General features: G+C 49.3%; 1 protein-coding gene across 4 annotated transcripts; it reads right to left on the bottom strand.

The window, feature by feature from the left end:
- Positions 1-970: 970 nt before the first annotated feature.
- On the bottom strand, positions 971-17,250 carry Prkag1 (protein kinase AMP-activated non-catalytic subunit gamma 1). 4 transcript variants are annotated; one of them, XM_021634920.2, is made up of 12 exons: positions 17,139-17,250; positions 12,013-12,058; positions 3,702-3,811; positions 3,481-3,562; positions 3,330-3,388; positions 3,169-3,214; positions 3,014-3,068; positions 2,572-2,698; positions 2,270-2,435; positions 2,081-2,118; positions 1,736-1,882; positions 971-1,656 (listed from the first exon to the last, which is right to left on the bottom strand). In XM_021634920.2, exons 1-12 carry the CDS (start codon positions 17,145-17,147, stop codon positions 1,549-1,551), a joined length of 993 nt encoding a protein of 330 aa, XP_021490595.1. In that variant the 5' UTR covers positions 17,148-17,250; the 3' UTR covers positions 971-1,548. The 4 variants fall into 4 exon arrangements, with proteins under 4 accessions (XP_021490595.1, XP_060244651.1, XP_021490596.1 ...); XM_060388668.1 differs by having other exon boundaries at positions 971-1,584; XM_021634921.2 differs by lacking the exon at positions 17,139-17,250 and adding an exon at positions 16,843-17,061.
- Positions 17,251-17,269: the final 19 nt, after the last annotated feature.

Raw genomic sequence — 17,269 nt, 5'->3', positions numbered from 1 at the left:
CACAATCAGTACACAGACACACGTGCAGGCACATAATTTAAGACAAATTTAATTTAGGCTCTGGAAAAACTGGCACAAAGGTTAAAAGCACGTTAATATTCTCAGAGGATCCTCGTTTAACCCCCAGCAGCTGGGTGCTCACACCTGCCTAGACCTGCGTTAGATCCGACGCCTCTGGCCTCCTTGGGTGTCTACACGCACGCACACGCATACATGCTTAAAAATAAAAACTCATAGGCGCAGCGTGGTGGCACCTGTCATTAACACCAACACTGAGAAACAGACACTCTGCTCTCCGTGAGCTTGAGGCCAGCCTGGTCTACACAGGGAACTTCAGCCAGCCGAGGACACGTACACATGAGAGTGTCCCCCCAAAAAGATGTTGTACAGCTGGACCGCAGTGGCGCACACCATTAATCCCAGCACAGGCAGGGGCAGGCAGATCTCTGTGAGTTTGAGGCCAGCCTGGTCTACAAAGCGAGTTCCAGGAGAGCCAGGCCTACACAAAGAAACCCTGTCTTGAAAACCCAAAATTAGAGGGAGGGAAAGGAAGAGAGAGAGAGAGCTTGTCTCAGATAAAATGGAAGCTGAGCATTGTCACCCAAAGTTGTCCTCTGGCCTACACACATACATCATACACAAACTCTTTTTTTCCAAGTCTGACCCGGGGCTAGTAGCACATGCCTATAATTCCAGTATTTAGGAAGCTGAGGCAGGAGGATTGTTGCAAATGTTAAGGCCAGACTGATGTACATATGGTACAAAATCCTGTCTCAAAAAAAAAAAAAAAAAATCATCAACTCTCCCCAAACGCAAACACTTAGAGCCCTACACACTGTGGACGAAGGATGCACAGCCTGTGTTAAGGCACAGAGAAGACCTCTGCTGTTATTAGTGAGCTGAAGCAGCTTTACGAGGTAAGAAAGTTGGTGAAATAGCATCTATCAAATGCAGAAATCAAACGCTGCAATACCATGATGAAAACCTTGTCATTTAATTAGATTTGCCACAAAAAGCATTAATCTTGGCTACCTACCCACTGCCCTCCTCCACACAACCATCTGCCTTCATGTGCACACAGCGCAGGGACCCAGACATGCACCTCCCCACAAGACTCATGGGAAGGAATGACATTAAATGGACTCAGCCTCCTCCACATAGAATGAAGAGGATGAATAAAAACATTTTATGAAGACTTTTGGAGCCCTTATCTTGGGTGGAATAAGGGCAGAGATGGGCGGGGCATGGTGAGGTCTCCAGATCTCTTAGAGATCAGAATCCGCCTGAGGAGCACAAAGCCCATGGATCACCCAGGAGGGAGCTATGCCTAAGGGACTGGGGATTGGCTGATAGTTTTCTCAAGTGTACTCATGATGGTAAGGGAAACTAAAAGTCCTTTCTCCTCCTTCCCCTCTCTAGTTCCAGATAGTGGGCGTGGAGCTCCTGAGGGAACAGACTCAGTTCTCCCAGGATTCCATGACTCCCCGAGCTTCCGGCAGGGAGTTCTGAGGGGCCGTGTTCCCGGGCGCCGCCTGTCCGTCCCCATGCTCAGAGCTGCTTGTCTCCGCCTGTGAGCACCAGGGCCTGCAGGATGTCAGACAGCGACACGATGCCCTTCACCACGTCGTTCTCGTCCACCGCGACCAGCCGGTGAACCTGGCAGGGAGCATGGAGGAGTGTTCGTGCCTTCCCCACTGGGGCGTCACTGGGGGGGGCGGGGCGGCGGCCTTCCTACCTCCGCCTCCACCAGCCTGTTGATGATGGCTTCCAGAGTCTCGTGCAGGTAGCACTTGAGGACACCCTCGAAGTAGTGCGAGCGATGCTGCAGAGCTTTCGTCACAGACACGTCTAGGTTGTTGTAGGTCTTTTCCGCTGCCAGATTCTGGAGGTGGGGGGTGGGCTTGAAAGGGAGCCGGTTCCCAGGCCCTGGACCAACCCGAGCTCAGGAGAGGGGTGGGGGGGCTCCTCAGCCCTGCTGCAAGCCGCAGCCAGCTCAGCCAGCTGCCACTCAGGCAGTATTCAAAGTGCGGCGGCGTCCAGCACCCCTCCCCCTCCCCCCAGCCCCTCCACTGTCACTCACGATCACATCAAACTTGGAGTAGATGTCCACCACGCGGCCTGGGGAGACACAGGCAGCTCAGAAAAGAAGGTCGGCAGCCAGAGCTCTCAGTACCCACAGGACTACCTTCCAGGTCGAGTTGAGGGGGCAGCAGCTTTTCCCGAGACACCTGACCCTGGAACCCTCCCTCTTTTTTCCCCAGTCTCTCACCTTTCTCATCCACCACAGGCAAGGCCGAGACTCGGTGCTGCACGAAGATGCCTAGAGCCACATAGACAGGCGTGGTAGTGCGGACCATCGCTATATTGGCATAGGTGCCAATCTGCAGCTCTTCCAGAGACTTAGACATGAATTCTGGCTTGGGGAACTCGGTGATCTGAGGAAAGAATCGTCAGCTTTCGGGGCTCGGGGCACAGCGTGAAGTGCTAGTTTCAATCCCCAAGAACACTGCTTGACCTTTAAGGCCTCCAACCCGACATGGGGGTGGAAGAGCTGGGTTCACGTGGACTTACAAACAGCTTGAGGAACTTGAGGATGCGCTTGTGAGTGAGAATGTACAAGGTGTTGCCTGACTCGGGGTCAATAACTGGAAGTCTGTGGATCTTGTTTCGAATCAATGAAGAGACAGCATCAAACAAGCTGTGGAAAGGTAGAAGGTCACAGTTAGGGTCCACAGGGCTAAAGTCAAGTTGCTCAGCTGCTCCGGGTGTGCTTATAGACAGGAAAACTCAGGGCCGGGGCGGACAGTGCTCGGACAGCTGTGCACGCGTGTGGCTGGTGTGGTGATGTACTTGTGACGCCAGCGTAGGAAGAAGAGTCATAAGCTCAGGCCAGCCTGAGCTCTGTAGCAAGATCAAGGCCAGGCTTGGCTATGCATGCACCAGGAGGAGACTTCCCTCTTTCCCGGCCCTGCCTCTGAGTCTCCAGGTGTTTAGGGACAGACACAGCCCTCACCTGGCATTTGGGGAAATGCACACAAGCGGCTTAAAGGAGTCCTGCAGGTATACCTCTGAAGAGAAAAGGAGTAGTCACAAAACGCTGCCAAACAAACGCGTTTCCCAGGAGACTCTCCCTGCCTTGTCTCCCGCAACCTCCCATTCTTTATGTACCTCTCCAAGTCTCTATCTTGTGCTCCTCTAGTTCGTAGATCTGTACCTAGAAGCAGAAGCACACATCTGACCCTGTCCTCGCTTCTCCAGGGGAAAAACAGGCACGGTGGCCCCAGAGGCAGGGCGTGGGTATGGTTCTGTTTGGAGGCGAGGTTTCTTACCAGGGCTGACTTGTAGTATCGGTGGAGGATATTGATGAAGTCGGTGATGGTCAGCATGCCTAGAATACAAGAGCCCTTAGCATCACCCAAAGCTTCTCTCCCTGGTCGGCAAAAAGATGCCAAGAAGCGTGTTCCAGAAACTTCTGCTTACCCACAAAGCTCTGCTTCTTACTGTCCCACAAGGGGGCAGCGCGGACACCGTTAGTCACCAGGGCAAAGAAGGCTTTCTTTACCTGCGGCCAAAAGAGCGTTATCCTAAGGAGTGCACAGAGGGCACCACTGTGGGGAAAAGCGGGGTTGGCGTGGAGGGACGTGTCAAGCGTGGTGACAGGCACTGACAGGAATGGAGAAAGGGGAAGGGGCTCTACCCACCTGCAGGGACGTGTCAAACACAACCAGCTTGGAACTTGTGGGAATCAGGTCATAGCAGCGATGAGACTTCATGAAGGAGGTGTACACACTATTATTCGATTCCGGGGTCTCTGCACGGGGTGGAAAAGTTGGTGCATTTCTCTTATGTAAGAACTCACAATCAGAAGGGTTCTGGTTTCTCACCCCACCCCTCCCGAAACAGGGTCTCTGTGTAGCCCTGGCTGTCCTGGAACTCACTCTGGAGGCCAGGCTGGCCTCCACCTCGCAGATACCCACCTGCTTCTGCCTCCCGAGTGCTGGGATCAAAGGCGTGCGTCATTACCACCCACCAGTTTCTTAACTCTTGAAAAGATTTTTGTCTTTATTGTTTCCTGTCTTTTCATAACAGTTTTTCCTTCTATTTAGCCAGATTTTCTTTTTTTTTTCTCAATGAAGGTGAAATTAAATTTGTTGAAGACCTGCAGGTGCAAAACTCGTGGCTCAGGCCATTTCTAACAATACTACATGCTCAGTCGACATGGCCAGACACTCAGGTCACCTGTGAGTCAGAAGGCCGATGGGAGAGGCCAGGGAGGTTTTCCTCCGCTCTTCTGTCTTTATGCATCTTATTTTTTGTTTTTTTAAGTAATTATACGTTTTTAAAAAAATTTAAATAACTTCCTTCTTTTTGTGTGTGTCCGAGCGTTTTATTTATAGGTCTGCGCATGTGTGTGCCTGGTGCCTGCTCAGGCCAGAAGAGGGTGTGGGAGCCCCGGGGGCTACCGACAGCTGGGAGCCAGCGGCCTCACGGGGAGCCCCTTCATTTGCTTGAGATAGAACCCCGCCACATAGCCAGGCAGGCCTCAGGCTGTGGTAATCTTACCGCCTTCATGTCCCAAGTGTTGGGATGGCAGGCGCGCAGCACATGCCTGGCAGTCTCTTTCCCTGCTTGCTCAGGGTTGCTGGAAAGGCGACCCTCCATAGTAAGGCTCTACATGGTATATGTACTGTAGTATATACCTAACAGTACTGCGTAGTTCAATCCCACCCCAACCCCATTTCCCCCCAATTCTTCAAGACAGGGCCTCTCTATGTAACCAGGGCTGTCCTGGAACTCCCTATGGAAACCAGGCTGGCCTCGAATTCAGAGACTCACCTGCCCCTGCCTCCCAAGCACACCCGGCTCTGCATCTCTGAACTCTTCCTGGACCGTCAGGTAAGCACTATCCTAGTGTTTTAGGTGAGAAGCCACGCAGGGCAGTTAAAGGAACGGCTCAGGGTCATGGCCCTAGCCCTCACTAGTTCTGTGCCACACTCCCAGCATCCCAGCCGACTTTTAAAATCCAATTTCTAGCTGGGCACTGGTGGCCTTCAGTCCCAGCACTCAGGAGGGAGAGGCAGGCAAATCTCTGAGTTCGAGGCCAGCCTACTCTATAAAGCCTGGTCTAGGACAGCCAGGGCTACACAGAGAAACCCCGTCTCAAAGACACTTTGTTTTCTGATATTTTTTTTTTCTCTCGGTGCTAGAGACCAAACCTCGGGCCTTGTTAAGCTAGGCAGACACTGCACCACTACCTGTCTTCCCAGCCCCTGATGTCAGGAATGGACAGGTTCTCGGTTGGCTAGTCCTGAACTGTGTGGAGCTGGGGCCCGGTCTCAGCCTCTCTAGTGATGGATGACAGGCAACCATCACTGCACACGGCTCCATCAAACTCTTATGTAGTCAAGAACCATCTTGACCTGGCCTTCCTGCCTCTCCCACAGGCATGTAAAAACACACCTACCCACCAGACAACCAGACAGAGTCTTTCTTGAAAGGCTTTAACAGTGCTTTTTTTTTTTTTTTTTTTAATGTCTTTAAACATTTTTACATTTTTATTTATGTGTATGGGTGTTTTGCTCGGAGGATATGTGTCTCAATACCACAAGCCTACCTGGTGCTCTCAGAGGCCAAAAGAGAGTATCTGACCCCCTAGGACTGGAGCTACAGGTGGTTGTGAGCCAACACACGGGGGCTGGGAATTGAACCTGGGCCCTCTAAGAGCAGCCTGTGCTCTGACCACTGAACAATCACTCCAGCCAGTGCGGGCTTTTCTTTCTTTTCTTAAGTCAGGGCCTCACTGTGCGGACCATGCTATCTCGCCTCTGAGAGCTGGGATCATAGGTGGCGCCCTCACACCACACTGTTCTTCCTGTGTCATCGGATGACACGTTTGCATTGCAGCTTTCTGACTTAATTTCACTTGCAATTTTTTTAAACATTTATTTATTTATCACATATACAGCATTCTGCCTGCATGTGTGCCTGCACACCAGAAGGCACCAGGTCTCACTATAGATGGTTGTGAGCCACCATGTGGTTGCTGGGAATTGAACTCAGGACCTCTGGAAGAGCAAGCGGTGCTCTTAACCTCTGAGCCTTCTCTCCATCTTCTCACTTTCAATTATTACCATTCCTGACGAAGACAAGAATGTTTTAGTTCTCTTCCCAAACTAACACCAACAAGTACCTCCCATTTTGCAGGCCCACCTTCTAGGAGTTAAACCCTGATGCTGGTTACCATTTTAACCACATTGACTAAATGTATCAGAGCTAAGTTAAAGAAGAACCCTTTTCTTCAGCTGGAGAGATGGTTAGTGAGTGGTTAAGGCCACATATTGCTCTACCAGAGATCCCAGTAATGACATCAGATGGCTCAGAAGCACCTGTAACTCCAGCTCCAAGGGCATCAAGGCACCTCTGGCCTCAGTTGCCACCTGCACTCCAATGTATACAGACACACGCACACGCGCACGCACAGGCACACATAACTGAAAACATTAAAGACAAATTTAAAAAAGAAACATTTTCTTTCTTTGGCACTTTTATCATCTCTGGAGTTAACCATGGTCTTATTCTTGGTTTAAATTTTCTATATATATAGTACTCACAACTGATTCAATCCCCAGAGTCTACCAATTATGTGAATCCCAGGAAATTCCGAATTTAGAGTACCAAAAGATGTCTCTCTTTGACCTCTCTTGAGGTCTTCTGACCTGCCACCTTGGGCTTTCCTTCACACCTCCCTCTGTGGACTCGTGTTTTTGTCCCGTGTTTTGATAAGGCGGATCTAGTAACTTCCTGAGGAAGGTCCATGTATGAAGTAAAGCTTTTTATGATCTCTCAGCCTGTAGGTATCTGTTCTTCCCTCACCCTTCTCTGATGGAGAATTTGGCTGGGCTTCTCTTTCCTGCAGCTGAAGGCACTGCTCCATCGCCTGTGAGCTGCCATACCGCCGCTGTTTCTGACTCTTGCGTGAGCTGTTTTCCTCTTTGCAAACTCACAGGCTCTTCTCTTTGAAATCTGCTTATCTCTGGGTGGATCGGGTTTGTCTCTGTGCTGAAAAGCCAGTGCGTTTTCTTTTAATAGGTAAAGGAATGTTTTCAGTTCTGGGAATGCTGTCAAGGGCATATCCTGACTACCTCCTTCCCTCTGTCGTGCCATTTTTCTCTTTCTGTGACTCTTATGACTGAGACACGACAATTTCTACACTGATCCTTTCAGGTCTGTTGGGAGTCCTTTCTTCTTTTCAAGGCAGGGTCTCTCTGTGTAACCTTTACTGTCCTGGAGCTTGCTATGAAGACCAGACTGACCTCAAACTCAGCGATCCTCCTGCCTCTGCCTCCCAAATGCTGGAATTAAAGGTGTGCACTACCACATGGAATGAAATTTGTTCTTTTACCTGAACATATTACATTATTATCAGAAGCTTTTGTTCCCTGTACGTAACTTTTCCTCCAGTTGCCCTTTTCTGCTTATTTCCGTATGGGCCAGAGGACAGTTTGGATCACCGTTTTAAGGCTTTCTTTAGATGTCTGTTAGTCCTTGGTTCAAAACAGGATTCAGGGACCGGGGCAGTGGTTCAGCGATGAAGGCCTTACCCCAAGTGTTGGGACCCTGTGAAAGCCAGCTAAGTCTCAGCAGAGAAAGAGGGCTCCAGGCAAGCTAGCTGCAACTCTAGAACCCTAGGTCTAGGGGGACCCTGCCTCAATAAAGTGAGGGGAGCATCTGACTGGAGACACCTGACATCAAGTACAGGCCCCTCCCACCCTGGCACACACACAGAGAAACAGGATTCAAATTCTAGTTTTGCTTGTTTTGTCTAAACCGTATACTAAGTGGAAACACTTGCACGCTGACTAGAGCTCTAAAGGCATAACTGAGGCTTGCTGACAGTGAGCCATTTTGAGAACATCCGGTGTTTGCAACTGAAGGTCTTGCCTTCGAGGGCAGCCTAATGATTCTTCAGTTCTGAACCTTGAAGACTTGATGTCTTTTCTGCTAATATTCTGGAAGTGGAATCGGGGAGGCTCAGCGCTCAGCACAGCTTACTTCGGGCTTTGTCTTTCACAACCACTGCCTTGGCCTGGTGGAGGGGAACGGTAGCTCCGCAGTGTGCAACGAGACAGCCCGTCCTGGGATGCTTTCAAGCTTTCTTAACTGTTCACCACACTGCACCATGCGCACAATAGCTAAGTCACTTCACTATCTCCCACGTGCTTCCCAGCTTCCAAACTCCAGTCTCCTCTCCTGGTCTTATTTTGCGATTTGTTCTCTAGGGTGGGCGAGTGTACATGCATGTGTGCACAGCGTGTGAGGACAACCAGGGGGTTGGCTCCACCTCCCCTGGGCTCTGCATGACAAACCCAGGGATCCAGGCCTCCGAGGCAAGCAACTTTATCGGCTGAGACATCTTACCCAGCTCAGGATTTTTATTTTTATTTTATGTTCATGGGTGTTTTGCTTGAGTCTATTCTGCGCATGCAGTGCCTGTGGAGGCCAGAAGAGGGCACCCGATCCCCTGAAACTGGAGTTACACGCAGGACTGTTTTAAGGGGCCTTAAGGGTACTAGGAATGGAAGCCTCCAGAAGAGCAACCAGTGCTCTCAATGGCTGAGCCATCTCTGAGCCCTTCTTCTGTTCATCACAGAAAGGCTGAAGGTGGATGCAGGCACTCAGTCTACCATGTTAACTGCAAGACTGCTGTCATTTTCAAACAGGAAACCCCAACTTGCTTTAGAGACCACACGAAGACACACTGCACCGAGTTGGATGCTATCATTCTAAGCCAGAAGCTCACACATGTAATGAATTTGGATTTCCCAGTTTTAAAAATAATTTAAATCAGTCTCCTAATTTAAAACTTTACAGATTTACATAAAAATCCAGATTCTTGCTTTCTTTACAAAAATGAGATCTGGCAAAAACAGGTCTTAATTGAGCAGATATAGTTGTTGTATCCTCTTAAGTGGGACACAAGATTTTAAGTTGTTAACTTCTCATACGTGGTCTACCTCACCTACTGGATCCGACAACTGCCTCAGAGCTAGCACAGATACCCTAGGAAACATACAATGGGCACGGATATCATGTGCAGTATTCGATTATGAAAAGTCATAGTTGGGTATCTCAATAGTGTAACATGTAACATTAATTGTTGGCTTGTTTTTCAAGACGGGGAGTGGCGGTTTGACTGAGAATGGCCCTCATACATTCATACATTTGTGTCTGAAGCTTAGGGAGTGGCATTAGGAGTGATGTATTACTGCTGAGGAGGCGTGGCCTCGCTGGAGGAAGTGTGTCACTGGGAGTGGGCTTCAGGTTTCAAATGCCCAAGCCCAGCGTCTCTCTTCCGCTGCCTGGCCATCAGGGTATAGAACTCTTTGGCTCCTTCTCCAGCACCATGTCCACCCATGTACAGCTATAATCCCCACCATGACAATAATGGACTAAACGTCTGAACTGTGAGCCAGCCCCAATTAAATGCTTTCCTTTATAAAAGCTGCCGTGGCCATGGTGTCTCTTCACAGCAATAAAACCCTATCTAAGACACAGGGTTTCTCTGTGTAGCCCTGGCTGTCCTAGAACTCCCTCTGTGACCAGGCTGGCCTTGAACTCACAGATACCTACCTGCCTCTGCCTCCTGAGTGCTAGATGACTTTTTTTTATACTTAAAACAATTTTTTTTACACATATGTTTTGCCTTCAGGTATGTCTATGTACCATGTATGTGCTGGTGCCTATGGAGGCCAAAAGAGAGTACTGAATCCTTGGGAACTGGAATTATAGATGGTTGTGAGCCACCACGTGGGTGCTGGGAACTGAACTCAGGTCTTCTGTAAGAACAAGAAGTTTTCTTAACCCCTAAGTCATCTCTCATCCTTGGTTTAAAACAAGAATCAAAAGTGCGAAGACTGGAGTGGGAGTTCTAGAACTCACATAAAAGCTGAGCCTGCACGGCCTGTAATCTCAACACTCAGGAGGCAAAGATGGATCCCAGACAGGTCAGAACTAGTGAGAGGCCCAGCTCAATAAACTAAGAGGAAGGAAGGGGCTGGAGAGTTGGCTCAGAGGTTAAGAGCACTGGCTGGTCTTCCAAAGGTCCTGAGTTCAATTCCCAGCACCCACATGGTGGCTCACAGCCATCTACAGTGAGACCTGGTGCTCCCTTTTGGCGTGCAGGCGTACGTGCAGGCAGGACACTGTATAAAAACGAAACCTCAAAAAAAAAAAAAAAAAAAAAAGGAACATTTTATAAGGAAAACTGGTATAAAACATACTTTTTTTTTTTAAAATAAAAAAGTGAATTCAGGGGCTGGAGAGATGGCTCAGAAGAGCTGTCCCTCTAGGGACCCTGGGTCCACTCCTCAGCATGGACATGGTACTTCACAACTGCCTGTGAACTCTAGTCTTAAGGGATCCAACACCCTCTCTTCTGGCCTCCACAGGGACCACGAACACATGTGGTTGACAGACATACATTGAGACCAAACACCCACACACATAAGTAAACAAATGTTTTTTAAATTTGTAAGGGGGTGCTGGAGAGATGGCTCAAAGGTTAAGAGCACTGCCTGCTCTTCCAGAGGTCCTGAGTTCAATCCCCAGAAACCATACGGTAGCTCACAACCATCTATAATGTGATCTGGTGCTCTATTCTGGCATGCAGGTCTACATAAAATAAATAGCTAAAAGAAGAAAAACTAAAACAAAACCATTAACTAAAAAACAACTTCTTTTAAAAAAAATTTATGCGGGGGATTTTCAGGTTGCAGTGTAGCTCAGGAGTTAGGATACTTGCCTAGTAAGCACAAAGTACTGGGCTCAATTCCCAGCCCTGGGGAAAAAAAAATGGGCCCAGTTGTACTTAGGGGGTATGTGAGATGATCAGAAGTTCAAAGTCATCTCCAGCTACGGTCTTAGGGTTACTGTCACTGTGATGAGACAGCATGACCAAAGCAACTTGGTTTGGAAAGGGTTCGTTTATCTGGCTTACCTATGCTCAGTCACAGTCCTCTGAGGAAAACTGAGGCAGGACCTCAGACTGGGAGAAAACCCAGAGCCGAGAGCTGCTGGAGGCCATGGAGGGCGCTCCTTACTGGCTTGCTCAGCCTGCCTTCTCACAGAACCTGAGACCACCAGCCCAAGGACGCACCATCCACACAGTCTGGGCCCGCCCCCATCAGTCACTAATTAAGGAAATGCCCTACCGGTCTCCTCAGCCTGATCTTCTGGAGGCATTTTCTCAGTTAAGGCTTCTCTCTCCTCTCAGAAGACTCCAGCCTGTGTCACACTCACAAAACTATTCAGCACAGCCACAAATCAAATTTAAGTTCAGCCTGGTCTGGGTTACAGGAGCTGAATGAATGGATGGACGGATGGAAGGATGGCTGAATGGATAAATAAATAAATGAATAAATACACCCGAAGATACCTGGAAGGCTCAGAGGCAGGAGCTCTCCCTGAAGCTGGGGCTCATATTTTTTCCACTACAGCCAGCAAGCCCCAGTGCCCCTTCTGTCTCTGTGCCCCTTGGAGCTTGGGCTAGAGATGTGTGGGTCACCTGGCTGGTTACAGGACTATGGGATCTGAATTCCTATATCCTCTCAGGAGGATATAGGAAGTGATCTGAACACACTGAGCCATCTCTCCAGCCCCGCTGTATGATCTCCTGAAATTTATACTCACTCTCTAGTCCAATCATCTGGGAAAGTGTACACCCTAGTACAATAAACATCTTAGGTCTCAGGAAAAATGAGAGTGCTCCTGGGCAAACCCATTCCCAGAGAGGCAGCCAGATGATTCCTTCATTCGTCTGTGGTGCTGGGCTTGAACCTAAGGCCTCACATACGCTAGGCAGGCGAGTGCTCTACCACTGAACTACACCCCCAGAAGCCCTGCCTCTTTCCCTAGGAGAACCCCAGGAGACTTAAAATTGCCACTGAAGACAGGGTCAGGCTGTGGCTTCCACGTTCGGGTTCCTTTCTTCAGCTGACTTCATGGGAAACGTACCTTGGAAGTGCTCATTCTCCAGAGCTGGGACACTCTCCACAGCAACCTGGAGGGCAAGAGAAGCACAGTTACTTTTCCCCAGACTCCATCTCAGCCCCACACTAGAAAAAGAGAAGGCGGCTTTGGAAGACTCATTGGGGACATCTTCATGAATGTGAAGCCAGGCCAGCCTGGGCTATAGAAGCAAAACTCCACCTCAAAAAGACCAAAAAAAAAAAAAAAAAAAGCTGGTATGGCTTAGAGAAAGTGTGAGGTACTAGGCTCGATTCCTGGGATTGTTTAAAAAAGGGGGTGGGGTGGGGGCTGAAGGGCTGATGAACTAATGACTCCTCTTAGAAAGCGCAGCCAGACTCTTTAAGCACTATCGTTTCAGCTGAGTGAGCGCTAGCTACTCCACACTTGGGAGGATAAAAAAGGGAGCCTCAGGCTTGACACACGCCTTCGCTAGACAACAGGTTTGAGGTTAGCCTGGGCTACACGAGCCTGCATCAACATCCCCTCAAAAGGAAAGGGAGAGAAAAATACTATCTCATTTAGTTCTTTTATTTTTTAACAACCCTGAGATTAACCCTGTTATTAACAGTAGAAAAAATGAGAGTAAAGAGTCAGGTGACCTGCCCAAGCTCACAGGGCTGCTAAAAGGCGGAGCAGGGATGTGAACTACCCGTCTGGTTCCGAGGCTCAGGCTCTCACACAGCGCACTGCCTAACAAACTATTAGGTGGGTTTTGCTGGCTGGCTGGCTGGCTGGCTGGTCATTTAAGGTAGTGTTTCGGCGATGTAGACTATGCTGGGTTTCAAATCCTCTTCCCTGAGCCTCACTAGCGTCAGGACTAGAGGTGTGTACTGCAGTGCAATCCAAAGCGTCCAGTCTAGAAGGAGCTGTGGCGGGGCACGGACGGAACCTCAGCACTCAGGAGGCAGAGACGGGGGACTGGAACAAGTGTGAGGCCAGCCTGGTCTACATAGTAAAGATTCTGTCTCAAAAATCCTAAAACAAAACAAGAGCTAAGACTAGAATATCTGAGCTTCCGGTTGCTGCCAAAAGGTTCTCCCAGATCTACTTTATTAAAACAAGGCCACAGATGGTGGGGATCGCACACCTGGGATCCCAGCACTAGGAAGGCAGAAGCCGAGGATTACAAATCCCAGGCCAGTGGGGTCTGTTAATGAACTTGAGGCAAGCCTCGAACCACATAAATTCCCTAGATAATAGCGCTTTTTCCAAAGACTCGCAAACATAGCTGCGGCACCAGAATCGCGGCCGCACCTCTCAGAGAAGGAATGTCGGGGGAGATGCGAGCAGCAGACCGTCGCACCCAAGCAAGCAAACCATCGGCACCTGGGGAGTGGGAGTCTCGCAGCACCCTTGGGACTCAGAGGGATGGATGTAGAGCTGCCCAGTTTCCTCTCCTGAGAAAACCGGAGATTAAAGAGCTCTTACACAGACAAGCAGCCACAGAGCTCTCTCAGTGGAACATTCGGAAACCATAGTGCTATCTAGGAACTCAGAGGAATCATGAAAAGGTTTGTCTACTGTCATCCACCCTTTGGCTCCACCTGCCCTGGGCGATGTCCCTTACATAAACCTGACAATTATTTCACTTTCATAGCTTAGGTAGTGGCAACCTCGGAAGGCCTTGAGTTGAACCTGAGAACAACAGTGGCTGGCAAACAGGGTCAAGTGGGCAAGACGGCCCCAGCGCTCCCTCCAGTGCAGTGTGGTAGTGACTAGCTCCCCTCTCTTTCCTCTGGGCTTGATAAAACTATCAGCCTGGCCCAGCATATTTGGCAAGGCTATCAACAACAGCCCCATTCTTAAAACCCAAGAGGGCTCTTCCACACGAAGACGCACGCTTGGCATGGCATGGCAGTTCTCACGCTTTACACAAAAGCTACTTCCGAGGCCCGGTCTCCCGACACGCACCCCACTGCGCCACAGTTGCTCCGTGTGTTATCTCCAGAAACAGATTATAAATTCCTAGAAGTCTTCAACCACCTCATACTTCGTCTGTGTCCCCTAGCATGGAGCACTGTACATAATTTAGAGTTTAAAAATATTCTCTAATAATGATATAAAGAGATATGAACAGAGACCTAAAACTGAGAGAAGGTGTCCAGCTAGAGATATCAGCATACCAGTCAGACTCTGAGCTGGTTCCTTTTCCACTGCTGTGGTAAAAACACCCTGATAAAAAGCAATGTGCAGTTTAGGGGAGGACAGTTCCAGGGCACCGCCCATCACTATGGGGAGGTCAGGCCACTGAATCATACCCACAGTCAAGAGCAAAGGGAAATGATGCATGTTTTCAGCTCCACTTTTACTCAGTTTAGGGCTGTGTACCTAGAGTATGCTGCTGCTCATGGCAGGCTGGGTATCTCCTGCATCATTTAACTAAGACTGTATGCCACAGACACGCCCACAGACAACCCATGCAGACAGAGGACCCCTCACGAGACTCTCTTCCCAAGTCGACAAAGCTAACCATCACACGAACAATTAAATGTGACTTTATCTTTCTGCCTGTTTCTCCGCAACTGGGCGAATTACGGCCACCCCCCTCATCTTTCAGTAAGATGAGACTGAGAGCCCTGTGCAGTGGTGCAGGACTATAATCCCAGTGCTCAGGAGGTGGGTTCAAGGATTGAGTTCAAGACCAGCCTCAGCTACAGAGTGAATTCAAGGTTAGCCTGTGCTATCTTAGATCCTGACTCAAAACAACAACAGAACAAAACACCCAAAACAGAACATCTTAGGGACCCAAGAGTATCCCGCTGTACCACACAAGTAGAAAACACTACTAGAGACAGAGGCTAGATCAAACACTAAGACAAAATTGCTTTCCAAACTCATCTATCCCAGCCATTTGATACAGACTATTTGTAACACTTAATACAGAACACAGAACATCTGCTTTTTTTTCCCCCCTCTCAGTGCTCTTCCCAGGGTCTGGGCAGTTCTATTTTCACTAACACGTAAGGGCCTACGACATTAAAAACGTCCATCTCCTTTCATTTCTCACAACCCTGGCTGAGGCTTGCCTCCTCACTCTGCACGGCCTCTAAGCTTTTCTAAATCTTCACAGAATGCACCGGGGTGCCAATGCCACAGTCTTGGGGATAGTCGTCCACTAAGCCATGACCAAGCTGCACAGTGTTCTCGATAGCAGCCTCCGTGTCCCTCATCGACTGCCTCCTTGCTTTGCGCTTTAACCAAGTTCTCTAACCAAAGCAGCTCATTTGGAGATTTTCTTCTTCAGCCACATAAAAGTACTTTCCCAGGCTTGCAAGATGGTTCTGCGAGTAAGAGCTTACCCAACAAGCCTGGTGACCTGAATCTGATCCCCAACTCCACAGTAGGGTAGAAGGGGAAAACCAACTCCAGAAAGCTGCCCACTGTCTCTACATTGGTTCTACGGTACCCGTGCACATTCCTTCACCCAATCTTTCTCTTACACACACACACACACACACAAAAAAAAAAAAAAAACAACAAAAAACCTTCAAAGCCAAAACTTACTTTTTGAAGTGGTTCAATCTATCCACAGAAAATTAAGGATATTCTTAAAAGCATTCACTGCCCTGCGCAAACCTTCCACGGGCTCCCTGATTACAAAAGCCTGAGCTGGGAATGATGGCTCGTACTCAGAAGATCTGAGCTACCTACTGAGACCCTGTCTCAAGAAGAAAAAACAAAGTGTGTGTGCGTGCAAATTCTGTATAGCATACAATGCTTCCAACTTGGTCTCAGCCAATTTTTCTTACAGCACGACCAAAATTCAAAGTTTCAACATGGACCTATATATACCTTTCAACGGTCTATAATGGCCCCGTGGGCCCAATGTAATTTTTTCCTTTCTTTATGCTTTCAGCTTTCTTTATCATGATGACAGTACTTCCTATGACCTGCCTTCACTAACATCTCTCCCTCTGCCTCTCATCTCCACCCCTCTGTAATCTAGTATAAAGCAAAGGGCTAAATTTCAAGATACATATAGAAGTGGTAATACATAATATAGTTTAAAAGCATTATAATACAGCTCCGGTGTGGTGGTGCACACCATTAATCCCAGCACTCAGGAGGCAGAGGAAGGCAGATCTCTGTGAGTTTGAGGCCAGCCTGGTCTACAGAGAGTCCAGTAAAGCCAGGGCTACACCTGTCTCAAAAAAGCAAAACCAAAAACATTATCATACACTTACAAGTTAAAAAAAAAAGCAAAAAAGCATTGTTTTAAGTTTGATGTAATCCGACTGTGTTTGCTTAAAATGCTCTTTCTCTGTAGAAAATAAAATCCTTGCTTGGATGACCACTCTACCACTGTGTCTGCTTTCTTCTTTTATAAGTTAAAGTATGATACTACTATTCCTCTGCAAGGAAAAGTGTGGCACAAAAAATTAGTCTGGGCAAGTACCTGACTCAAAGGAGTAAAAAAATGCTAAGAGTGGAACTCCACAATTACAGAGCAGGAAGCTTGCGCAGTGTAGAAAAAGGCTCCTGTGAAGGAGGCAGGTCAAACGAGTAGCCCGTAACCTGTGGCATCCGTAAGAAGTGATGGGATCTGCCGCCCCTGGTCAACGCTGCTCTGCTCCCCAAGACCGAGCTGTCAACAAGCATGTACAGCGTCACTTATCAGGACACGACCTAAACTTGGCCAAGGGACACAGCGGCCTCTTGGATTCCTTCCTTCACGGAAACCTCAATTCTCGGACTTTCTAAAGGAACGGAACCTAGCTGGATGCAGTACAGTCTTCCAGATGTCCGCGCCAAGAACCGCAGTAAACAGCCGCACAAACGGGGTCCTGAAGCTCCCCGCATGCGGGGCTCGCTCACCTGATAGGCGGGATCGCAACCCCACTCCCGCAAACTTCTGAAAGAGACGGAGGCGCTCGCAGGCAGGAGGCCAAGATTACCGTGGAGCCCGTGGGCTGCAAGCTCACGGCGGCTCTCTCGGGGTAGCGCGGACCCCAGCAGGGCAGGCACGGGTGTGGCCCCGACCTACCGGGGGGCCGCTGAAGCAGAGCAAGGGGAGCCCAGGACTCCCGCGCCAAGCCCGGCCCGGCCCTCCCTGGCTCCTAGCGGGGGTCTCCGGCTCCACAGCGCCCCCGCCGCCCTCCCGCGCCACTCACCGACTCCATCGCAAGCGCCCGCCAGTTCCTCGGCTTAGAAAGCTCCCCTGCGGCAGACCCCGCCCCACATCCGGCGCCTCACGCCACTTCCGCCTACGTCACACCTCGGTCCCAGGGCGGAAGGCGGGGAA

The sequence above is a fragment of the Meriones unguiculatus genome, chromosome 8, assembly GCF_030254825.1.
Source record: "Meriones unguiculatus strain TT.TT164.6M chromosome 8, Bangor_MerUng_6.1, whole genome shotgun sequence".
Lineage (NCBI taxonomy): Eukaryota > Metazoa > Chordata > Mammalia > Rodentia > Muridae > Meriones > Meriones unguiculatus.
The sequence above is the reverse complement of the archived record's forward strand: the minus strand, read 5'-3'. Positions and strand labels throughout refer to the sequence as shown.